General features: G+C 40.7%; 1 protein-coding gene across 4 annotated transcripts in view; it reads left to right on the top strand.

The window, feature by feature from the left end:
* The window catches only part of si:dkeyp-97a10.3 (uncharacterized), a 26,014-nt gene extending 1,764 nt beyond the window's left edge, over positions 1-24,250 (top strand). For 2 of the 4 annotated variants that reach the window (XM_061777237.1, XM_061777234.1), the window contains 8 exons: positions 3,816-4,151; positions 9,358-9,395; positions 11,121-11,384; positions 14,454-14,741; positions 15,725-15,838; positions 18,707-18,768; positions 18,877-20,409; positions 22,440-24,250. In XM_061777237.1, the coding sequence (XP_061633221.1) occupies positions 3,816-4,151; positions 9,358-9,395; positions 11,121-11,384; positions 14,454-14,741; positions 15,725-15,838; positions 18,707-18,768; positions 18,877-20,409; positions 22,440-22,463 (2,659 nt within the window). In that variant the 3' untranslated portion in view covers positions 22,464-24,250. The remainder of the gene's footprint in view (positions 1-3,815; positions 4,152-9,357; positions 9,396-11,120; positions 11,385-14,453; positions 14,742-15,724; positions 15,839-18,706; positions 18,769-18,876; positions 20,410-22,439) is intronic. The other 2 variants (XM_061777235.1, XM_061777238.1) reach the window with 1 other exon arrangement.
* Positions 24,251-26,105: the final 1,855 nt, after the last annotated feature.

Here is a 26,105-nt window from a genome sequence, read left to right as displayed (position 1 = left end):
TCATGGCTGGCCTCACCACTGTCTTCTGTCACATAACACACCTGACACCTTCCTCCACCTGTACCAACCTGCTTGGACCTGCTTCTTCACTTCCTTATCACACTCACCATTGCTCTGGACGGTTGACCCCAATTATTTGAAGTCCTCCACCCTTGCTGTCTCTTCTCCCTGTAGCCTCACTCTTCCCACTCCACCCCTCTCATTCATGCACATATATTCTGTTTTACTTTGGCTAATATTCATTCCGCCCCTTTCCAGTGCATGCCTCCACCTTTCTAACTGTTCCTCCACCTGCTCCCTGCTTTCACTACAGATCACAATTTCAACTGCAAACATCATGGTCCATGGGGATTCCAGTCTAACCTCATCTGTCAGCCTAGCCATCACCACTGCAAACAGGAAGGGGCACAGGGCTGATCCCTGATGCAGTCCCACCTCCACCTTAAACTCCTCTGTCACACCTACATCACACCTCACCACTGTTCTGCTGCCCTCGTAGATGTCCTGTATTATTCTGACATACTTCTCTGCCGCTCCACTCCACATGCAGTACCACAGTTCCTCTCTGGGTACTCTGTCATAGGCTTTCTCTGGATCCACAAAGACACAATGTAGCTCCTTCTGTACTTCTCCATCAACACCCTCAAGGCAAATAATACATCTGTGGTACTCTTTCTAGGCATGAAACCATACTGTTGCTTGCAAATATTCACTTCTGTCCTGAGTCTAGCCTCCACTACTCTTTCTAATAACTTCATTGTGTGGCTCATCAATTTTATTCCTCTGATCACTTTGGCTATAGTGGTCCAGTCTTCTAGAAGCTCCTCCTTTCCACCGACAGCCTGTCTCAGCTCTTCCCGAAAAGCCGCACAACACTCTTACTTTCTCAGCTTCCACCACATGGTTCGCTGCTCTGCTTTTGGCTTCTTAATCTTCCTCCCCACCACCAGAGACATTTTACACGCCACCTTCCTATGCCGTCTAGCCCCATTGTCCCCTACCACTACTTTACAGTCGGTAACCATCTTCAGATTACATCGTCTGCACAAGATGTAATCCACCTGCGTGCTTCTACTTCCGCTCTTGTAGGTCACCCTATGTTCGTGCCTCTTCTGGAAGAAAGTGATCACTACAGCCATTTCCATCCTTTTCGCAAAGTCTACCACCACCTGTCCCTCGAAGTTCCTGTCCTGGATGTCGTACTTACCCATCACGTCTTCATCACCCCTGTTTCCTTCACCAACATGTCCATTACAATTTGCACCAATCACGACTCTCTCTCTGTATGGGATGGTCAAAACTACTTCGTCTAGCTCCTTCCAGAATTTCTCTTTCACCTCTAGGTCACATCCTACCTGTGGGGCATAGCTGCTAATCACATTATACATAACACCCTCAATTTCAAGTTTCAACCTCATCACTCGATCTGATACTCTTTTCACCTCCAAGACATTCTTAGCCAACTCTTCTTTTAAAATAACCCCGACTCCATTTGTCTTACCATCTACACCATGGTAAAATAATTTAAACCCTGCCCCTAAACCTCTAGCCTTACTGCCTTTCCACCTGCTCTCCTGGACACACAATATATCAACCTTTCTCCTAATCATGATGTCAACCAACTCCCGAGATTTTCCTGTCATAGTCCCAACATTCAAAGTCCCACATTCAATTCTAGGCTCTGTGCTTTCCTCTTCGATTTCTGCTGAAGAACCCCCTTTCCACCTCTCTGTGTTCGACCCACAGTCGATTAATTTCCACCGGTGCCCTGCAGGTCAACGGCGCCGGTGGAAGACATTGTTAACGCGGGCCACGGCCGATCCGGTATGGAATTCTTTAGATGAACGCTCATATTTGTTTGGCAAAGTTTTAAGCTGGAAGCCCTGACGCAACCCTCTGCATTTATCCGAGCTTGGGACCGGCCTACAGTTTGCACTGGCTTGTGCCCCCATAGGGCTGCATTACCATTGATGATGATGATGATAATATTAGTAACTACAATATATTTGTAATATTTATCTTCCAAAATTAAATATAGTATGTACGGTAATAAGTACTGTATTACTTTCACTTGGTCACCTTCTTTGTCCATTGACTCAACTGTAGAGCATAACAGGCATTTATTGAAAGCTGTTTGGAAAAAATAGTAAATTTATTAATCAATTAAATCATACAAAATGTTTATTCATTATTTGTTTTATTTGTTCTGCAAATAATTAGAACATTAATTTTAATTAGAACATTAATTTCTTTGTTTGTGATTTGTTTTTATATATTGTAATAAATATATCAAAATATTCTTTATTGTTAACAAAATTTTCTGGACACTAAAAATACATAGATTTTATGGCATCATCACAGATTAGGAGACGAGCAACAAGAGTACTATCCTTAAATTGAATGTTTGTCTTTAAAAGCATGTATAATGTAAACGTGGTGGTGGTGTTCTTTAAATTGTCACAGTCCACCAACTGCCTTGTGCGCCCACATGAACCAAAAATAAATAAATAAGGTCAAGCGTCAAAGATACAATTTTCATGCGTTTGTGTTGCGGGAAACAAGCGTAGAAAATTAGGCACCGGGAATTTGAAATTACGTTTCAATTTGCTCCTCGTCCGGGGCCCGCTGTTCGTGCATGAGAGATAATAATTAAAGTCGTAATCGCCAACATTCTCATTTAATTAAATAGTCATTTTTCCCCGCTGCCTGTTGAAAATTGATTTGGCAAAATGGTGATTGAGCCCACCAGGCAGTCTGAGGACATTCTGGCAAAGTGTATTTTACCTTTTCCCCTAATAGAAGTTCTTCTGAAATAATAAATAATGCAGAGTGATTAACTCGGTTATGAAAATATGAAGTAATTGGACTTTGGAGTCTTCCTGAATGGGAATTGTGCTTGTCCTTTGTACTCTACTTTGTGTAAATACACACCAGTATATGGACACAATAGGGACATTGCTTGCTCGGTACAATTATCCAACTAGGTCGGGATAATTACTGCAGTGATTAATTTTGATTGTACTCATCTCATAGTGGGAGAAACATTGTAAGAATATAAATATTATGTTCCAGGATCAAAATGTTAGTCATAATAATGACGAAATAAGATTTGTTACTGTCATACACTAAAATTACATGGCACATGCATATGTAATGTAATCAGTAATACGATTGCTCCACTTGCCATACAAGGGTAAAAATAAGTTGACTGCTAGTAATGCGATGTCATGCGTCTCACTTTTTTCTTTTTTTTTAACAAGTGTATAAAAAAAGAAGTGAACCTCTGTAAGAACGCGAACACAGGTTTAACTTTGACAACAAAGTGACACTGGAAAATGTTGAAGAAAAAGTAAAACACATGGCCAGAGTTAATTCCTTGAGGCATTGATGTAACTCTGGATACAAACAAATGTAAGCTTATTAAAGAATGCTAATGTGAATATGTTCCATAATCAAAGCTAAAGGTAAAAAAAAAACCCATCAAAGAACAAAAAATAATGACTGGAAGTAATCCTTAGAGTCAAAAAGTACTCCACAGTACGCTTGACCACAATGCATGTGCTATGTACGTGTCATGATTGTCATCGCCACCTTTGTACATTAGAAATTAACAGAACGACTCACAACGATCCACAGTAAAAAAATATAAAAATTACATGGCACATGCGTATGTAATGTACGTGTCATCAGTAATACGATTGCTCCACTTGCCAGTTATTTCAAACAACTTGCATGATAGAAATATACAGAATTACTCAAAATAATCCACAGTCAAAAAGAATACTTTTTGGTCACTAACCCAACTTGTCTTCCAGTTTTTGTGCGGGCGCAGGACCAAATCCAGATACAGTTCCAGACAGACCCGGTGCTTGTGCTGAGCGGCACCGAAATCCAGTTCACCGTAATAACCGTCCCCGATGTGCTGTCTATGACGTGGTTGTACGAGGGTGTCACGCTGGGTCTGTTCGCCGGCGGCTCCCCCGTCATCAACGAGGTGCAGCAGTTTCGTGGCCGGGTCACCATCACGGCAACGCAGCTCCGCATCCGAAGCGCCCAGCTGGGAGACGCGGGGAGGTACACGGTGGAGGTGGTCCCGCTCGCCTCCACGGGCCTGACGTCCAACTCCAGATCAGTACCTCTGAGGGTTTTTGGTAAGGACTGACTAGTAGAACGCATCATTTATACTTTATGTGCTAGACTTTACACCGATTTTATCGGGCTGATCGGTATCAGCAATATTTAGCATTTTATGCTGATCGGCTTTAATGTCATAATTCGCCGATCATTGATCGGCTGCGCAAAAGACATTTACTCCGCATCGCCGCGTGCACAGTATATTTGAATCCAAAAGCTAGTTTATTTGTCGCGTGTCTTTTGACGTAGTACTGTAAATATCTGACGGCCAATGAAGTTATTTAAAAGAAAAAATAATAATTTCGGCGATGTGGGACAGACAACACGTCGGAGACGGGCAACACGTAATGAGACTAAAAGACAAATATGCTCTTTCAGGATTGCACTGTCAGACTACTGCAATAAAATCTTGTATTCCGATACCACTGCATCCTGTTTTTTTACGAACATTGGGCTTTATCTTGTCAACTCAAATGCGACCGGATACACTCGTTACCGTGGCGACGACAACAAGAGTGGAGCGAGCCGACTGTATTATAAGGACAAAATGGAGAAAACGTGTGTTGGTGGTCACCAGTGCTCAGGACAGGAGAGGACGTTCGTTTAAGGCTTGCTTGAGGTATCTTCACGTACTTTTTTAATACGGTACGGCTCACAAGCGGGCAATAAAATGTTACAGACGAAATCCACAAAGTAATGACCAAGTATTTATTGTATTATATATATTAAGCTTCATGCATACACTGTTACCAATAATCAGTATAAACATTGGTCATTACTTTGTGGATTTTGTCTGTTGTGGAGGTGGTCTGGAACGTAACCGCTGCAATAAACGGATGATTACTGTAATCCAAAATTGAAAACATCTGCGAAAAACTCGATCATATGCTCACACAATGTGTGTCATCGCTCCTCTCACCAGTTATTCATGATAGCCGCCACATTGCACAATTGAACTACTTGATATAATCCACTGAGTAAAATTGCGTGTGTGCAATGTACTATCATGTACAGTATGTACATGATAGTACATTGCCGATCAGCAAGTTTAAAAAAACGATAACTTATCCGATCACAAGATGGAGGAATATATCTATTTAAATGACCTGTTCATTTATTGTATATACTCGTGTACTTAATTGCTCAAAAAATTATATTTACAATAAATAAGGTATCTTTGTTCCTCTATTTATGCCAGTGAGGCATAATGACAGACAGAACAAATGAATGGTCTTCTATTAGATGGAAGGAAGTAAATACAGTAAATAATGTATCCACCTTTTGTGACATTTTTGTTTGTTGGTGTGCCGTGAGATTTTTCAATTGTAAAATATGTTCCTTGGCTCCATAAAAGTTGGAAATCACTGCTCTAGTCAGATCGTGTATTCTAATCAGTCCGGTCAAACCAACATTACATGACAGAAACAATGGGTGCTAATTTACTGTAATTAAACTACTTTATTTTTAATTAAATTACTTCACCCAGACCGAAACTCTAGAGCATGATTCGACAGAACGGCGGTATGTTTACGTCCAATCGTTTGTGCTACAACTAGCTTGCTAGGCTACATAACATTTTATTGCCTGCTTGTGAGCTGTATCGTATTAAAAGTACGTGAAGATACCTCAAGCAAGCCTTAAACGACCATCCTCTCCTGGCCTGAGCACCGGTGACCACCAACACACGTTTTTTCCCCCATTGTGTCCTTATAATACAGTCGGCTCGCTCCACTTATTTTATTGCAGTAGTCTGACAGTGCAATCGTGAAAGAGCAAATTTGTCTTGTAGTCTGATCCGGGCATTACGTGTTGCCTGTTTCCGACGTGTTGTCTGTCCCACACCGCTGAAATTTTTATTTATTTTTTCTTTGGCTGTCAGATATTTCCAATACTACGTCAAAAGACACGCGATTCAAATATACTGTGCACGCAGTGACGCTTAGTTAATGTCTTTTTCGGAGCCGATCAATTATGACATTAAAGCCGATCAGCATAAAATGCTAAACATCATCCGATACCGATCAGCCCGATCAAATCAGTCTAAAGTCTAGTAAAAAGAGTTGGCTATTTACGTTAGTGTTTAGCTTTAGCTGCTGTGTGTGCAGAGTTTCGGCGTCAGTTGAGTCCTGGGCTGGCTGAGTAATCAAAATTTAATCATGATTTTTGGGTTCTCGCCATCATAAAAACGTTATAATCGAAGAAAAACCGTGGCGTGAGTTGTGTGTATTAAAGTTCCTGCATAGTAAAACCACACTGAACACACCCTTTGTGGCTTGCAGCTAGCATGTGACCTATATCATTCTGCTCTCCCTGAGTACTTTAAGCTGTTTAATGACACACCAGTTGGAGTTTACTGTAAAACTAAACGCACAACAAAAATTACACACATTGTATATTTTAATGCAGGAGACTTGATTTCGGAAAGATTGCTAGCTTAATGCTATGACTCAATGTAAAACCCTATTGATGAGCTAGCTAAAATTAGCATTAGCCCACGGGAGGGATTTACCTTCAAATAACGAATATTCATACAAACGCCATAGTTACACATACAGACAGGTAATATAACAATACTCACAGGTAGGGCTGCACGATTACGGCCAAAATAATCTTGATTTTTATTTTATTTTTTCAATCAATATTGTAATCATGCTTATTTGTCACGATTATTCTTCGTTAGGGAAAAATCTATATTTTTATTGCACTACTTTTCAACAAACTATTGAACAGTTTTCAGTGCAAAAAGATTTTTTAAATAAGAATAAATGACAGATAATAAAAAATAAATGTACCCCAAAATAATTCTACTTTACCAAGGGCTAGCTGAATAAATATGTATTACAAAATGCAATCACAAATTGCATCTTAATGGCAGCAAATAGTTCATGCATAGAAGGCAATAACATTAGTCTGCAAACACTGACTTTTCATCTGAAAATCTCCGTCATCAATATAGTGAATTGTCAAGGAAGCGTAGATCTGCGTTGTTCTGCTTGATTGCTCAGTCGTGCATGGTCACAAACTGGAAAGAACTGTTCTTCCGGCGTTTTTTACTGTGGCCTGGCCCGCCGAAAGGTTGAAGTCAAGGCTGCCGCTACAAGTGTGTGTCATTATTTGTAGTCTTTTTTTTGTTGTTGTTCTTTTTCTCTTCAACTGTGCAAGGTGGAGACGATCATACAGAACTGATTAGAGGTGTGTTCGCAAAATCATGACATGCACATTGTGCACGAATGTGTCCAAGCGTGCCATTGACGTTTTTGACAGCTGATTATTTTCAGTGATTCTATTTATATCTATTGTATAAGGGAACATGTTGATTATTGTTTTCCAAAGTAAAAGCATATGTTTGCAACTGTCTTTTTTTGATGAAACACAAAGATAATCAGTGTGCTTTCATGAAGGACTACAGAAATCAGACTGTTTACTGTTGAGAATGAGAGACTTAAATTCTGGGATTTAGACCATTTTAAATTAAACAAGGTCTCGAAATCATTAATCGATTATCAAAATAGTTGTCGATTAATGTGATCATCAATGAATCGCTGAATTGTGACACCTGTACCCCCCGTATGTCCCATGGACTTTATTTTGACTATGACTGATTTGAGTTTTCTTTATTTCTGTTGTTCAAGTGAATAACTGACGAAAGGAGTTATCGTATTGATCATGACACGTACTTTGTGCGTTCACATAACCTAGTCTGCCGTGTGGATTATTTCCAGTCGTCTTCGCTCAATTGATATGCAGCGCCTACTCTTAGATGTGTCATTGCGCACTCTGTGTTTTATTTACATGCACTATTTGCATTGATTTGCATGAAGGGCGGTCCAGCAGAGCGTCTATTGGGATCAGCTCACGTCGTCGTCTCGCATGCCTCCATTTCCTAGCGCCGTCGCTAATGGGGTGACGGGTGGAGCAAATTATTGCCGGAAAGGTCGCGTCGTGCGCGCTCGCCAAAGAGCGCGCCAATGTCACGTCCTTGTATGCCTGGCCCTGCTGCACTCAGAAAATAGCACACGCTTGCAGTTGAGTCGGCGGGGTGAATGGAATGGGAACACGGCAGCCCTCGCATTGGAGACATTCGAGATAATTTCCTCCATCGACATAATCAGGGAGCTAAATTATAGAATAAATTATTCAACTATAATTTTTTTCTTGTATGAACAATAGACGTCGTTACAACAAAAGAGTTGAGGATGAAGATAGAAAATAAGAAAACAACTAAAAACATGTTATTGAATGAGTCTGAAATTTCTAGAAATTATCATTTGCAAATGTTTTTGTTTGGTTATAGGCGATTGTCATTGGGTGTCCTGAAAGTTGCCTTTAAAAAATGCAAAATCATATCCATAAAAAAAATGAAATTCTATGTAATATTAAATCAAATAAAACTTTATTAATAGAGCACTTTTTATACAATGATATGCATCTCAAAGTGCAATACATAGTTAAATGGGGGGGGGGGGGGTGTAAACCTGGAACGATGCCTCACCGTAAGTGTGCGTCCTGATATTTGCAATAACTAAAAGGAAGACCTCAAGGTGGTGTAATGTGCTCCCTCCTTCTGGTCTGCGTCAGGATACGCGCTGCCGAGTTTCGTTAGTAATTGTAGGGCTGAAATAGTTTTTTCGGAAGACCAGAAAGCAGGATATCCCAATAGTCCATCCGACTGGAGATAAAAACATGCATTAGCGTCTCCGTGTTGGCCTCTAGAGAGAATGGGGTGGACTCTGGCTATGTTCTTTAAATGATAGAAACCTATTTTTGTTACATTTTTACTGTGTGGAATAAATGTGAGCTCAGAGTCTAAAATAACTCCCAGGTTTTTCACCAGATGGGAAGGTTTTAAGAACAATGCTTGTTGTTTAGTCACAAAGTTTCTCTCTTAGGGCCGGGCTGATGACTAAAACTTCAGTTTTGTGCTGGTTAAGGTGGAGAAAAGTTCACTGTGAGGCGGATGTGCTAACCAGTCGGTGACCGTGCCGCCAAGAAAGAATATTGTATTTGGAAATAATACAAAACATTGTACAATACATTTTTATAATATTCAATAGTACATGCATTTTATCTATTTATTTTACAAATAAATATAATTGAGGGCGGCATAGTGGACGACTGGTTAGCACATCTGCCTCACAGTTCCGAGGACCCGGGTTCAAATCTGGCCTCGCCTTTTGAAATTTGCATGTTCTCCCCCCCTATGCTTGCATGGGTTTTCTCTAGGTACTCCGGTGTCCTCCCACATTCCAAAAAAATGCATGGTAGGTTAATTGAAGACTCTTAATTGTACGTAGGTGTGAATGTGAGTGTAAATGAGTGTTTGTTTATTGTATATGTGCCCTGCGCTTGGCTGGCGACTATCTCAGGGTGTACCCTGCCTCTTGCCCAGAGTCAGCTAAGCTAGGCGCCACCACACGCGCGACCCGAGTGAGGATAAGCAGTTCAGAAAATGGATGGATGGGTGGATGAATATAATTGATCATATTAGTACATGTAGTATTCATTTATTAGTATACAGTATGTAGTAGTCATTTAACTTAAGATAACACCCAAGACATACAATCAAATAATAATACAATAATAATCATTAATAATACAACATTTTATTTTATTTTTGGGGAGGACAAATAAATATACAGATTTTTTTGGGGGGGTAATTTCAATTCTAACGGACATTAGGATGTAATAAAACCACGTCTCTTAATAAATATATAATATAGCAATTTACTAATGTCATGAAATAAATTGTACTTGTTGAAAAGAAACAGTTGAAAAGAAAGAATTGAAGCACAAAAATTTTAGTTGAGGTAAATGGTCACCTTATTCGCAAATTTATTTTTTGAGGTCAGTTGTTTCCGCGCCCGGCATTTGATTTTAGCGCCGAACCCACAATTTGAAGAAACAGGGCTACAGTATATAATGTTGCATCGCTACGCATTGCTTTCTCTTTGTTTACGCAACATACTGTATCTCTCCTGTTTCGATTGATTCCACCAACGAGTTGGTCCTCCATTCGCAATCAAATTCCTTGTTCAATTGACTTCAAAACCAGCGGCCCCTTGCATCAGTACTTGATATTTGCACTGCTTCCTTGAAGCTTTGCTCCCTGTGCAGTGATTAAACTCCGGCCGACCGCCAAGCAGCATCTCTGCTCCACTCATTCATCTGGCCTTTATTCGCCATCTGTGCCCGCATCTGTATGTGGTATCCTACATCAAACATCAAACTGCCCTCTGTTGTGCCGACCCCGCTATAGCGCAGACATTTTGTGGAAAGAGTAGATACCTACTTGCCTGTCACAGAAATCGTCACTATATCGCAGAAATCTGTGGTTTGTAGCAATCTTTTTTTTTTTTTTTTTTTTTTTTTTGTGGGTTTTTACAGGAGACAGTGATACCTTGACATACATACGGTAATTACACTTTAGAATACCATTTTTTTCCCACTTACATTCTCTTTTATTGTCTTTATAGTGTAGAGGTGCAACGATTAATCAACAACTAATTGATTATCATATTAATCGACAACTATTTTGATAATGGATTCATTGTTTAGGGACCTTGTTTAACTTAAAATTGTCAAAATCCTTGGAATTTCAGCTCCTCAATAGTAAATATTCAGTAAATAATCTCAGAGTATATATAATTTCTTCGCCTGTGGGAAAGAAGTGCCACGGTCACGATGCACTTGTCGACCGCATCCATGCCCAGACACTCGCACATGGACTCGCCGAAATCACATGCCTCCCCAAAAGACCCTGCCTCTTAAAGGCACATATCTAACAGATACTACGGTACATACAGTATTTTCTATACATTTATTGCTTGTTATTTTTGTGTTCAAATACCTTTACAATGCGTTTAGACATTTTTAATAAGATTAGATTTCTTTAGAGCGTGTGAGTATAACTATAAAAATATCTCTATATATTGCAGATTTTCACTTGTAACGGGTGGGCCTGGAATGTTCACTGTATTTCTTTTTAGACGCCGTGTCCGGGGTGACTCTCTCTGTGCCGTCGGTGGCGACGGAAGGCGGAAACATCACACTGATGTGCACCTCGGGCGGCACAGCGCTCACCTTCCAGTGGGGAAAGGGCGGCGTCACAGTCACCGAAGACGGCAGGATAACCATCGCCGGCGGCTCGTTGGTCATCAACCCGGGCCAGCGGGCCGACACCGGAGACTACACGTGCACAGTCAGCAACCCAGTCAGCGCCCTCGCTGCCACACAAAGTCTCACCGTCTTCTGTGAGTTAGCGAGCATTCTTATTATTCTAATCAGTACTATTATTATCATTTTTAAGCATTATGTTAAAACAACAAAATCAGTTTGTGGAGGGGTGGGGTACAGTCTAATAAAGGATTTTGGGGGAAAAAAATTATTTAACTTTTCTGCTTGTTACATAATAATAACATAATAAAACATTTTAGCTTTAGTTAAAATTACAACTTCATTCTAATAACTACGATTTTTTTCTGATTTTACTTTATTCATGTGAATTTTATAATTTTACTCTTAATGTTACAACTTTATTCACGTAACATCACAACTTTTATCTAGAAAACCCCCCATTTTTTTGCAATATACTTTTTTTTCTCCTATTACCACTTTATTCGTGTAACATTTATTTGATTTATTTTTCCATCCATACATCCATTATCTGGGCCGCTTATCCTCACAAGGGTGGCGGGAGTGCTGGAGCATATCCCAGCTATCATCGGGCAGTAGGTGGGGTGCACCTTGAACTGGTTGCCAGCCAATCGCAGTGATTTATTTTTCTAAAGCATAAATTAATTATTTTCCAACTTGTTTTGCGTAACATCATGACTTTTTTTTCCTTTCGAAAATGCATAAATTATAACAACACTAAATTATGTAACATCCCAAAATTTGTTTAACATTTTTTTTCCCCAAGAACATTCCGACTTTTTTCTCGTTATTAATTTGTTCTGACTTTTTTCCCCTCACAATTTTACGACTTTTTTTTTTTTTTACTTTTTAAAGTCCTAGTAAAATCATGAGAAAAAAGCTGTAAAATTAGAAGAATAAAGTTAGGTTAAATCATGGATCTGGATTTTTAAAAATCCTGAATTTCTTACTAAGACTTTAATCTTATTGATAAAAAAAAGTTACGAGAAAAAAATCTTCGAAAAGTCAAAGTGATAGCAAAGTTGTTGTTTTTTTGCGGGGGAGAGCCCTAATATTGAGCAAATTATATTTGTAAACGTAGTAGAAAAAAAATTACATTAGTCACATTTTAAAATTATAACTTTATTGTAATAACTTTTCTTCCCATAGTATTTCAACTGCAAGCTGGTAACATTGACTTTTTTCTTGTAGTATTATGACATTACGCTCACAACTTTCTGATTCCCCCCCCCCCCCCCCCAATAATGCAAATCGTAACAATCGCTTATTTCCACGGCGACTTTAGTTTATCAAGTTTACAAAAACAACTTTATTCACATAACGTTAAGACTTGAAGAAAAGTTTTATATTTTTTGTTTTCGCATAACAAACATTAAGCCTTTTTCTCGTAACTTTTCTTTAAATTTTGTCGTTATTCATACATTGCCACTGAGAAATCAAAGAAATGGTTTTAAAATGGAAAACAATACCTGAACTGCACCCTTATCTTGAACCACAATGGTACCTAGCTCCATTGTAATTTTTTCTGCTAGCTAATTAACAAAGAAAACCACAAGTTCCTTGGTGCAGGTAATAAATTGGCTTCAACAACTCCTGAAAGTCTAGCTTGGTCTTTGGAGGTGAAAGCAAATCAATAGTAAGTGTATCTTGTGATGCTGATAACAACCTCCTATGTCCATCACCGCACGAGAAGGACTCGACACCCCTTTACTCAACTGCTGAGAGTACCAGCGATTTACGAGAATTAAGGCATATATTAGAGAGGAGCCCTTGTCTTTCAGTGTCTCCTTTTTGCATTCGTCACTACACAAGTACATTTTTTTTTATTTTTAAAACTATTATTTTATAACATTCTTTATATTTTTTCCCCTACCAACACATAATGAATCAATAAAAAATTTAAACTCCACCACTGTGTTAATTTGGTAATAGCGAAACATGATATCTTAGCATGCCGGCACGGTGACCGACTGGTTAGCACATCTGCCTCACAGTTCTAGGGACCGGGGTTCAAATCCTGGCCCCACCTGTGTGGGGTTTGCATGTTCTCCCCGTGCCTGGGTGGGATTTCTCCGGGCACTCCAGTTTCCTCCCACATCCCAAAAACACGTGTGATAGGTTGATTAAAGACTCTAAATTGCCTGTAGGTGTGGATGTGAGTGCGAATGGTTGTTTGTTTGTATGTGCCCTGCGATTGGCTGGCAACCATTTCAGGGTGTACCCCGCCTCCTGACCGATGATAGCTGGGATAGGCTCCACCACGCCCGCAACCCTAGTGAGGAGAAGCGGTAAAGAAAATGGATGGATGGATATCTTGGCACCTTTTGTTTGTTGTCCTTCGGACAAAAGGAGGCACTGTAATAGATTAAAATAATACCTGGGTGTGTTTATTCACTCTACTACTGAGAATACCAGGTTTTGAAGACTAGACCATTACTTCCTGTTTTATTTATATTTTGCAAATTGACATCAGAAGTTATTGCCTTGAGATACGATTACAATTCGTTCCATGACCCCACTCGCATCTCAATACTCTCAAATCATCTTTCTCCATTTGAAATGAATGGAAATGCAATTAATCTGTTCCACCCTCCCCCCAAAAGCACCCCAAATTCGTAAATTCGTTTCATCATAAAAAAATTCACTCAACAGAACTGTGCTGTATAAAATGATCGATAAAACACTTATTGGCAAGACCCCTCCCAATCTTTGCTCTCTCACCATGCATACAACCACCTGCACTCTCCATGTCATCAGTTTTATTAACCTGTTAGTTCCCAAAGTCTGCACTACTTTTGGTTGATCTTTTCCATTTTCTTCCCCAAAGGACTGGAACACTGCGACAAATAATAAAACTCGCATCATTCGTCCCAATATCATCGTTGCACCTTGTTTTGAGCCAGTTTTTAACCTTTTATTCCCCATGTGCTATGAAGTAAGGTATTATGTAACTATATCACATTGCACAGTTTGTTATCCATGTATTTGTATTGGCTTTTATTTTTCTTTGTTTTACTCTGCTGTCCGACAAGAGAACAATGGGCACAACAACAGCCGTATCAGTCCTCTGATAACAGCAAAACCATTGTCCCGCTTTAGCATTCCACATGGCAAATTTTAAACATTTTTAGTACTGTGATTTCTATATTTATCTTTTTAACTACCAGACGGACCTGACACCCCAGTCCTGACCAAGGACGCCCCCAAAGACTGCGTGGGCAGTGCCGACGTCCAGGCGGGCCAGATCTTGCGTCTCACCTGCCTGTCGGACTCGCTGCCCCCGGCCCTCTTTACGTGGCAACGCGACGGCGAGACCGTGGCGTCGGCGCAGCCCGACAGCGGCGTGCTCAGCGTCCAGACCTCGTCCACAGACGACAGTGGCCGCTACACGTGCACCGCCAGAAACGCCGTCACCAGCGGCACGTCGGAGCGAGCGACGGACGTGTCCGTGGAAAGTGAGTTATGACCAAGGTTGACCTCTGTGAGGCGGATAATGATGGCGGAGGGTCTTAGAACGCCACCCGCCCACCTTCCACATATCTGTCTTTGTGACAGCAGAGGGACACAATGCATCCTGGGAGATTGATCTGGCGGGAATGTGGTCAAAGTCGTTCGATGACTTACACGTGCGCACACACACACACTTCCAAGTTTTTGTTTCATTTATTTTTCTTTCTCGCTCTCCCCTTCTTATCTGTTTTACCTCTGCCAAGCTCAAAGGGCAAAGGAGGTTTTTTTTTTTTTAATACCAGCATTAACTCAGAAAGCACCCCAACTAATTTCCACAAACTTTAAATGGCCATTCAATATCCACAGGGCCACACTGAAAAGAAAAAAAATACAGTAAAATTACAAGTAAAAAGTTAAGAGAATAAAGTTATAACATTCACTCGTTAAAATTATGAGATAATTCTAATACTTTTGTGGCTGTTCTCACAATTTTGCCTTTTCAAAATATTTGTAAAAATAGAATAAAGTGAAATGAAAGTAATGTTTTGAGAATTTTCTTCGTAATGTTACAATTTAGACTTTATTCTAATGCATTTGCAACAGGCTTTTTCTTTTCATAAAATTACAATTTTAAAAAAAGTCTTAAATTTATGAGATTAATGTTGCACTTTTGTGAGTATAATGTAATTTCACTTGTTAAAATCACATGATAAATGAGTTTTGGGGCCACTGAGAAAAGGAGTAATTAAGATTAAAAGTCATGAGTTTTTGCTTCTTTAAGAAGTCTTAATGTCATAAGAATGAATTACAAGAACAAAGTCGTACATTAAAAAAAAATTGATAAACTTAAAAAAAAATATTTGGGCCACTGGAAAAATTTCAAAATTACGGGAAAGTCTTCATTAGAAATTACTGCCAACACATCACAGGTTTCACAGGCCTTGGGGCATGCTTGCGATTTGTTTTTTTGTTGTTGTTTGTGTTTCAGACACTTGTCTGGACGCTGGGGAAGTGGCGGGCATCGTGATTGGCAGCTTTCTGCTACTCGTCATCCTGGTGCTGCTTATTGTGTTGCTGGTGTGTCTCGTGCTAAGGAGGCGGGGTAAGGACGTTTATTAGTTTCAGAATAATTGTGACTTTTTCTCTTTTTTCTCGCCAAAACAATATTTTTCTACATAATTCGGAGAAAAATAAAACATTTGGTGGTTCTATTTTATAGACCTGTCACAGTAAAACATTTTTTAAGACAGTTTAAGGATAATTTTTTTTTTAATGCCACTGAAATCATGGAAAATAAGGCCCGCCCTTATTTTTTATTAGATTTTTTCTTTTAAATGAGTATTGTTATCATGATAGGAAATCATAATAATAACAACATTCTTGTTTCTCTATTGTCTGCTGAAGACAAGCCCTTCACCTGTCAATCAAGTATACGTTGACGTTCGCTGTAGTCAACTACTGACTGAATGTGTCCCACGGAGATTTTTAAACGACTTCGCCGCAGTGGAGCGAGCTGTTTAGCTCCTTAGCTCGGTTGCTACCGAACATAATAACCAGTTAACTTTCCCATGTGTGTTCATTGGGGACTAACACACAAAACAACTCAGAGCAAAGCGCTGATGTTTTAAACATCGCCGCCGCGATGGAGCAAGCTGTTTAGCTCCTTAACCCGCTTGCTTGTTAGCTTGCAGGCTAGCGAACACAATAAACAGTTAAGGTTCCCTTAAGTGTCTCTGTTGTGTGAATCTACACGCTGCAGAAGGAGCAAGGCTGTGGAGTATTGGACGGAGCCAACACCGGCAAGAGTGTCTGCCGGCGTTCCATGAGCCCACTAGCGGCTAATGACACAAGTGGCTCACCACAAGAATGACAATTTATCGAGTCCGGAAAAACTTAGGTCTCATTTTATTTATTGAATGATAAGTTGATATAGTAATGATTAGACTTTCCACCGATCTGAACGGCTTGATCGGTGTAGGCCGATAATTAGCATTTTAGGCTGATCGACTTTAATGTGATAATTCGCCGATCCAATCATTGATCGGCTCCACAAAAGACATTTATTCCGCATCGCCATCGTGTACAGTATATTTGAATAAAAAATGTTTCCAATATTTTTAGCCTTGTCACGTGTCTTTTGACGTAGTACTGTGAATATATGACCAGCAATAATTATTATTATTTTTTTAAACATATTGGCGGTGTGGGACACGTCTGAGACAGACAACACGTAATGCGTGGCTCAGACTACAAGACAAATTTGGTATTTCACGATTGCACTATGTCAGACTACTGCAATAAAGTCTTGTATTCCGATACCACCGCATCCCGTCTTTTACGAACACTGGGCTTTATCTTGTGAATTCAAACGCGACCGGATACACTCGTTACCATGGCGTTGTGTGTATTATAAGAACAAAATCAGATTCAGAATCATCTTTGCCAAGTATGTCCAAAAAACACACAAGGAATGTGTCTCCAGTAGTTGGAGCCGCTCTAGTACGACAACAGACAGTCAATTGACAGAGAACACTTTTGAGACAGCAAGACACTGACAAACGAACGAAAAACACAAAAACAAAAACAATACTAGAGAGCGTGTGCTGGTGGTCACCGGTGCTCGGGAGAGGACATTTTAATTCAAGGATTGCTTGAGGTATGTTCACGGACTTTTACCGCTCACAAGCAGGCAACAAAACGTTATGTAGCCTAGCAAGCTAGTGCTAGCACTAACGGTTGTACGTAGCGTTCTGTCAAATCATGCTTTAAAGTTTTGGTGTGTGTGAGGTAATTTAATTCCAATAAAGTAATTTAATTAAATTAAGTTGGCACCCATTATGTCTGTAATGTTGGTTTGACCTGACTGATGAGAATACATGACCTGAATAGAGAATACTTTTGAAGATACTCGGTATACAGTACACAAGTATATACAGTAAATGAACAAGTCATTTAAACAGACACATTGCTCCATCTTATGATCGTATCGGCGATTGGTTATCTTTTTTTTTTTTTTTTTAACTTGCCGATCGGTGATCGGCCCCAAAACTCCTGATCGCCTAGTAATTATCATGAAAGGGCTACTATTTTACCTCAAATCCGTGTACAACGGCACCAGTTGTTTATCAGAAGTAAGGCGTTTATTAGAGAGATGTCTTTTGGCTTCTGCCATGAGCATTCAAGTTAGATTTTGACTCGGTACAACTGCATTTTTATAATAACATTCTTTGTTTTCCTCCAAAAGTAAATAATGAATGAATACATTTTTTACACACCTTCCTGTGTAATGATGCCTACACGTTGCGTGGCATTTGTTTTCCCACCGTGCAAAAAGAATTAATGTGAGGTACTCTATTGCCTCTAATAGTATCTGGGTATGTTTATTTACTTGCAGTAACTGCAGAGAGGTCCCTTGGAAGTAAGGCGTACATTAGAGAGGAAACCTCCTCTTTCCGCTTCTCTGATTAGCTTTCACCGTGTACAAATGTATTTTTATAGTAAGATTGAATACAATTATTTTCATTTTTCCCCACAAATGAACTGTAAGTGAATCCAGACTTTAAATCCATCCCTGTGATAATTTGGTAATGACGTCTACATGGTCGTATCATTATCTCATACCACCTGTTATTTGTTTTCCTAACATCTTATCTATAATATTTTCTTGTTACGCAAATAAATAATGTATGAATCAGGGTTTTAATACCACCCATGCGTAATTTGGTTATGTGGCACATAGTGCTATCATGTCATAGAGAAGGTAATTTAAAAAAGAAAAAAGGATGTTGCCATCTTTTTTCCCCCTGAGGCATTCATTTGAGGCAATTAGTTTGACAATTAATTCAAGCAAATGCTTTTTATTGGACAGGCACAAAATCCTGGATTTACTATATACCACTGGTACCACTATTGCTATGTTCAGGACTTTATGCCACTCTCCTGGTAATTGTTTGAGGCTATGTTGTGACAGCTCGACAAAGGCAAGGAGAAGCCGTCGTGGTACAGAAGAACCACACAAATCCCCGGCCTCTAGTAAGCCTCCGAGCACATGATTCTCGATTGAATTTTATCAGCATGGTGGTGATGATGGTCCATTGAAACCTAACCCTCGTCCTTCATTTTTCCCCTTTCCCCATTAAGCCTCCAGATCAACGTGTTAACATCGCTAGGAATCCAGGCCAAGGTCCTGACCCCCCTGTCTTTCAATCAAACACGCAAGCCCGTCGCCCCCCAGGGTTGTACGCCACCCAGCGCCAAAGGCCTGGCTACCTGCAGGCACTACAGCTTAGCAACTTGCAACAAAACGGCACTGCGCCTGAACTTCGAGGCGACGTTAGACACAACGCATCCTCGTACCCGCTTAATGGCGTCGACAACCCGGCTTTCACGCGAGCAGACACGCAGCAGATCAATCCAAACATTGTCATACAGACAGGTGCCGCCCAAAACAGTCAACGGCCCGCGGGGGTCCAGCTGAGTCTGACGCAAGGTTCCCAGCATAATGCACAGATGCCCACCATTCATGTCAACCTTAACACCTTCCCTCAGCAGGAAACCATTAATAATGCTACCCAATTAATAGACACAGGGCAGTCAAATCCCCAAATGCAAAGCGGGTCCGCCCACCAGGGTCCAGCTGAGAGTCTTCAAACTCAGCCAGGGCTCATCCCGACTCGATACACACACTCGCACGCTTCTCAGCGCAATGCCAAGACACAGACTTACCAACAGGAAAGCCTACGTACCTCCTCCCACCGGCATATGCCGTGGGATCGCCTACGAGGGACACCGGCGTATCCTAGCGGGACCCTTCCGAGGGGACTGACCTCAGACACTACGGACTACACCAACCATCCACCTTTGAGACAAAACCAAACACAGCCGCGAGGTAGAAATGCTTTTCGGGAGGACACAGCCGCTGCAGGTCCGGGGGACCGGACGAGGAGCCACTCAGCTGATTTTTGGGACTTGCGCACCCTGAGAGTGCCGCAACTTGAACCCGCTGACCACTCGCACAGAAAACCCCCGACGCAAAGGGAGAGGGCCAGGCTTGACTCGAGGGTTCCACCTGGTATTCAACCCGTCTCCAGCCAGGACACCACGCAAAGTACCAACCCTTTTGTGAGCCAGCAGGCTGCTTTCAGACAAAGTGACCTATTTAGTTCGGATACCAGAGCACTGGCTGATCCGAACCACCTCCTCCAAGCACAAGTGGCCCAACAACAGAAGGCGGCACTGGCCCAAGCGCAAAGCCAAGCGGCTCAAACCCGCAGCCCTGGCCGACCTCGCCAAGCAGCCCCAGTCTCGAACCAGCGTCAACCCAGTGCCCTCACTCAGGCGGCACTTAAATCCCATACAGAGAGTGCGCAGACCTTCCAGAACCCGAGACAACAAACCCAAGCAGCCCTGCTTCACCCCGGATCCCAGGCTCAGCCGACTTCTGCCACCGGGGGACCTCGACCGCCTACCCCGCCGCCTGTTATCCCCTTCACTCGGTTCCAGAGCCTTCCCAGGACCGACACCCATCACAAATCGCATCAACACCGCCCCGGGAACGTTGGACACAATCATCAACCTCCAAAAGTGGCTGCCCTCGCACGAGGGCATGCCGCCCACGCTAGACACGGCCGTACCACTCACGGCCGTGCCGGCCACGCCACCCACCCACGGCAGGTGAGTTGTTTTCCATTCTCTCACAATCTGTTCTGGTATGAGGAACAGCTTTGGGCAAGTTACTTCCAAAAGGTAATACATTTCATCAGCCTAATAACATAATTGCCCAAGTCATTTTTAAAAGTATTCGGAAAACAAGAAGAAAAAAAAATAAAAATAATTCTACAAACAAGAAAACTCCAGCTGGCCCGATTCAACCTTTGCAGCTCACCATGACCTGGATGACGAAGAATATATAAAGACATAAATAAATAAAAAAACACACACACAATTTTAAGCAAGCACATTGGTATTTTTGAAAGTTACTGTCTTTTAGAAGTAATTACATGGAGTAATTGGTCAACAACAGTTGTTTTTAGCAAATAATCATTAACTTGGAATTTTATGGCTGCAGGACGTTCCAAAAAAGCTGGGACAGGGTCAATATTTACCACTGTGTTACATCAACTTTTCTTTTAACAACATTCAATAAACGTTTGGGAACTGAGGACAGTAATTGTTGAAGCTTTGTAGGGGGAATTCTTTCCCATTCTCGCTTGATGTACAGCTTCAGCTGTTCAACAGTCCGGGATCTCCGTTGTCGTATTTTACGCTTCATAATGCGCCACAGATTTTCAATGGGAGACAGGTCTGGACTGCAGGCAGGCCAGTCTAGTACCCGCACTCATTTACTACGAAGCCACACTGTTGTAACACGTGCAGAATGTGGTTTGGCATTGTCTTGCTGAAATAAGCAGGGGCGTCCATGAAAAAGACGTTGCTTGGATGGCAGCGTATGTTTCTCCAAAACCTGTATGTACCTTTCAGCATTAATGGTGCCTTCACAGATGTGTAAGTTATCCATGCCATTGGCACTAACACAGCCCCATACCATCACAGATGCTGGATTTTGAACTTTGCGTCCATAACTGTCCGGTTGGTTCTTTTCCTCTTTGGCCCGGAGGACACGATGTCCACAATTTCCAAAAACAATTTGAAATGTAGACTTATCGGACCACAGAACACTTTTCCACTTTGCATCAGTCCATTTTAGATGAGCTCGGTCCCAGAGAAGCCGGCGGCGTTTCTGGGTGTTGTTGATAAGATGGCTTTTGCTTTGCATAGTAGAGTTTGAAGTTGCACTTACAGATGTAGCGCCAAACTGTATTTACTGACATTGGTTTTCTGAAGTGTTCCTGAGCCCATGTGGTGATATCCTTTACACATTGATGTCGGTTTTTGATGCAGTGCCGTCTGAGGCATCGAAGGTCACGGGCATTCAATGTTGGTTTTCGGCCTTGCCGCTTACATGCAGTGATTTCTCCAGATTCTCTGAACCTTTTGATGATATTATGGACCGTAGGTGATGAAATCCCTAAATTCCTCGCATTTGTACGTTGAGGAACGTCCTTAAACTGTTCGACTATTTTCTCACACACTTGTTCACAAAGGGGTGAACTCCGCCCCATCTTTGCTTGTGAATGACTGAGCAATTCAGGGAAGCTCCTTTTCTCCCCAATCATGGCACCCACCTGTTCCCAATTAGCCTGTTCACCTGTGGGATGTTCCAAACAGGGGTTTGATGAGCATTCCTCAACTTTCTCAGTCTTTTTTGCCACCTGTCCCAGCTTTTTTGGAACGTGTTGCAGCCATAAAATTCTAAGTTAATGATTATTTGCTAAAAACAAAGTTTATCAGTTTGAACATGAAATATCTTGTCTTTGTAGTGTATTCAATTAAATATAGGTTGAACATGATTTGCAAATCATTGTATTCTGTTTTTATTTGTTTAACATAACGTCCCAACTTCATTGGAATTGGGGTTGTACGTAAATGTTATTAGTAGTACCTTACATTAGGATCACTGACAAGGAAACTGGATTGTCATCACATCACATTTTCACCATGCCTTTAAAAATATCCATTGTTTTTGGCAGCTTTTGAGCACACCTTAACCACAAAAAGCACCGCGCTGCTTTTTGTCAGTTGTGATTCTTCTTCTTTGTGGTTGTTGCGCGCCAACAATTAAGCGTTTGTGTCTCCGGCATCAGGCTCACCGAGGGAGGCCGAGGTGACGACAGATCTCGGCAGACGAGTCGCACTCTGCTCCTTTGTCTCGTCTTCCCGCTCATACAGCTGAAAGATGTGAGCTGTGAAAACGCCGAAACAACAACAAAAAAGGTTCCTTGCTCCTAAAGCTGGTATTTATAAAAACATTTACAAAAAAAAACTCCTCACGGTGGATGAAGCATAAGCAGACAAGTTCAGTGAGCCAAGCTTACATAATGCCGTGATTCATCATTCAAACAAGACTAAATGCACTTCGGTAGTGAGCCTCCCCACTGAAACCCTAATGCACTCTGAGGCTATGTCTACGTGAACATGGGTATTTTTAAAGACTGATACTTTTTAAAGTATTTTGACCTCATAGTCACCATTGATGTTCTTGTCTTTTCTGGAAATGACTTTCTTCAGCCTTCTGACTGGCTAAAATGGTCTCATAGGGGTTATAACGCCACCTTTTGCTTTGACATGCACCCTTATTGTGTTTTGTTTCTTTTTAAACTTTATTTTCAAGGGTTTTGATGAGTACGTATCTGTGCATATAAGATTCTCCCTTTTTGTCATTTCGCCTTTGGGCTTCCTTGTCTTTCCCGGAAATGACTTTCTTTAGCCTTTTGATGAGCTAAAATTGTCTGGTACATGTTGTATTGCCACCTTTTGCTTTGGCATGCATTTGTTTTGTAATTATTTGTTTTAATGTCATTTTTAAGTGTTTTAAAGTATTATATAAGAGTCTCCCGTTCCTACATTCATCACTGTCGCGTTTGTGCCTTTTCCAGAAATAAATTCAGCCTGATTGCCAAAAAAATAAAATAAAAGCCTTGTAGGTGTTAGTGTCACCTGTTACTTGGTATGCACTTTTTAAAAAAAATTAAAAATAATTTCAAGGGTTGTAAGGAATATCGCTAAACAAATAATTCCCCCCTTCCTCCTTGCACTACAGTTGTTCTTATGCCTTTTCCGAGAGACTTTCTTCACCATTCTGATTAACTAAAATGGCCTGGTACATATATATTTTTTTATTTTGCCTGCACTTTTGTAGTATTTTTTGGTTTTTTTTTGTTGTTGTTTTTTTTGGGAGCATCTCCATTTGTGAAATTTACTATTTTCTAAATTCATCAGTTTGTTTTAACATTATTTTAAAGTGTTTTTAAGGATCTCTCAAATCACTTTTTTGGGGGGTGAAAAGTATTTAAAGAAATACCCATGTATCTGTGGACATAGTCTAAATGAGAAACAAATGCAAATTACATGATACCAAATGAGCTATACAGGGCTGTCTTAATGTACAATAGACTATTTATTTTTGTGCCTTCTGTTTACGGATGCTCGTCGCGACACTTCTCAATTAAGAGGATTGGCCTCGGCGGAGCCGGGAAGCGATGCTCGGCTAACCATGAAGGGGATGCGACAATTGGACGGGTGCTTATTAATTAAACGCTTTTATGCGACTTAAATGAGTTGGGGAAATAATCGCACCAATGCATGCGTGAGGTCAGCACAAAGAGCCGAGCTAAGTCCAGCCGGAGTCGCTTTCTGCTGAAAAAGCCAATTTACTGTCTAATGTCAGGGTCATAATCATGGAGGAATGTCATTATATGTATTTATTGATTTTGAATTTTCTTTACTCAGGGATGTCCTTCCGAATGTTTTATGTAGCTTGTGGGTGTCATAAATTATATTTTTCAAGTTGTATACTGCCAAGAAAAAAGTTGATAGTGCCAAAGGTAACAATGTATGCAAGTGCTATCTATCGCTTATGATTATGAGCAAATAATAAAAGTCTGTTTACAATGGACATATTGCATGAATGGCCAATTTGTTCGCTCAGTGAACTAATAGCACTTTGTACATTTCTTTCGGGAAGGACCCGATTTATTTTTAATAATATTCGACCCACAGTGGGCAGAGCTTGCTGAGGTTGAAGGTAAAACGTATGTAACTATTGTTATAATGAATCCCCTCACTTTCACTGTATTGATTTCATGTGGTAAACAATCCAACAGCCGGAAGATAGCTGGGGTGAAAAAGTCAAAAAAATCTTTTTTTTTTTTTCCCTCTTTTCTCTCCTCTCTTCCCATCGGTGATCTACCACTTGTAAATTTTACCAAACCTCTGACTTTCAGGTACTATTTTTTTTAAGGTATCTCCTACTGATTTTAAGTGCTAAACAAACCAAGAAGAATGTATTGATAATTTTTAGCATATTTACCCCCTTAAAATCAATCTTAGTCATTGTTTTCTGTTTTCTAAGCACACTTTTATGCCTTTAATTAAAAAGTAAAACCCATTGCCGTTTGCTGTGTGTTTATAGCACGCAGCTGGTGTGAAAAGGTCAAAACTCTTGCAGGCGCTTTTTAAAAGCACTGTTTATTTTTGCCGCTTGCGAGCATTTTCACCGTGTTTAAATTTAGAAAAGTGAAGAGCTGTCATGGCTTGTGGAGTAGAACAACACAAACCTCCTGTGTGTGTTGTGATGCTTGAATCGCTGCAAATATTCAATGCTGAATGACTGTTTGATTGCATGCAGTTCACAGTATCTCCTCAGCATGCCTTCATTGTGTTGTTGTGTAACTGGGAATCATTAGTGCCTTTCACAAAGTGTTTTCAACTAATTGGCGTTTTGTAGCTGTAACAGTAAAGAAAAACAACCAAAGCGGGACTTTGGTGCAACTGTGTGCACATTCAGGGGCGAGAGAAGTGAGACACAGAGCCGCCACCATCCGGCCTATAGCCCCTTTCACACTGCCTCGAAAAAGATGGCTTTTTCCAGTGTGGATAGTTTGTATGGACGGTACAGACATGAGGGGGTTTGAAGTTGACCCAAGGTTGTATCAGAGCGGCATAGTAAAGACGGGACAGTGTCTGTCCAGCATCTTTCACACAAACAGTCAAAGCTGGCTTTTTGTGTGTTGTGTGTGAAAGGTTTCAACAACAATACAACAGGGGTTGTAGTCAATCCACCAATTTCCCCAAAAATATTCTGGTAGAAGTACAGATTCAACTCATTTATTTAAGTAAAAGGAAAACCAGTACAGATTGAAATGTACTTAAAAGTATTTTTTGAATTTTTTTTATTTTTACTCTTGATAACTTGGCACAACGAACAAAACCTCCGCAAACAAAATACCTGGTCGATTTCGTCAGTACTTTATTGAACGGTAAAACGGTCTCTCATACACACAAATACAAAATTAGAACACTCTCAATCAGTCACAGTAGGTCACCACTCACATCAGGCACTCACACAGAGAATAACCAGCCAGAAAAAAAAAATGGGTGGGTTGCATCAGGAAGGGCATCTGGCATAAAAATTGTGCCAAACTAATCAAGCAAGTGACTTGAAGGTTTTGAGACTCCACATACCATGTTCTGTCCTGTTTTTTGTGGAGGAAATGAGGGAGACTTAGGAGAGAGTGTATATTTTGAGAGGCTGTTGGCAATGATTGATCACCCAAAATAACATTTTTGGGTATCATAGGATTTTTCCATGACAACTAACACAAATGCATATTTGTGTCCTATAGACTTCTTTTCTTGGTTCTTTTACAAATGGTCCTCCTATGTCACTCAAGCTGTCTTTACCATTAATGCCACTGGCGGAAGCTTCTATAAGTTGTTGCAATGCACCAGAAGGATCTGTGATCTTAAGT

Source organism: Phyllopteryx taeniolatus, chromosome 6 (assembly GCF_024500385.1).
Source record: "Phyllopteryx taeniolatus isolate TA_2022b chromosome 6, UOR_Ptae_1.2, whole genome shotgun sequence".
Taxonomy (NCBI): domain Eukaryota; kingdom Metazoa; phylum Chordata; class Actinopteri; order Syngnathiformes; family Syngnathidae; genus Phyllopteryx; species Phyllopteryx taeniolatus.
The sequence above is the reverse complement of the archived record's forward strand: the minus strand, read 5'-3'. Positions and strand labels throughout refer to the sequence as shown.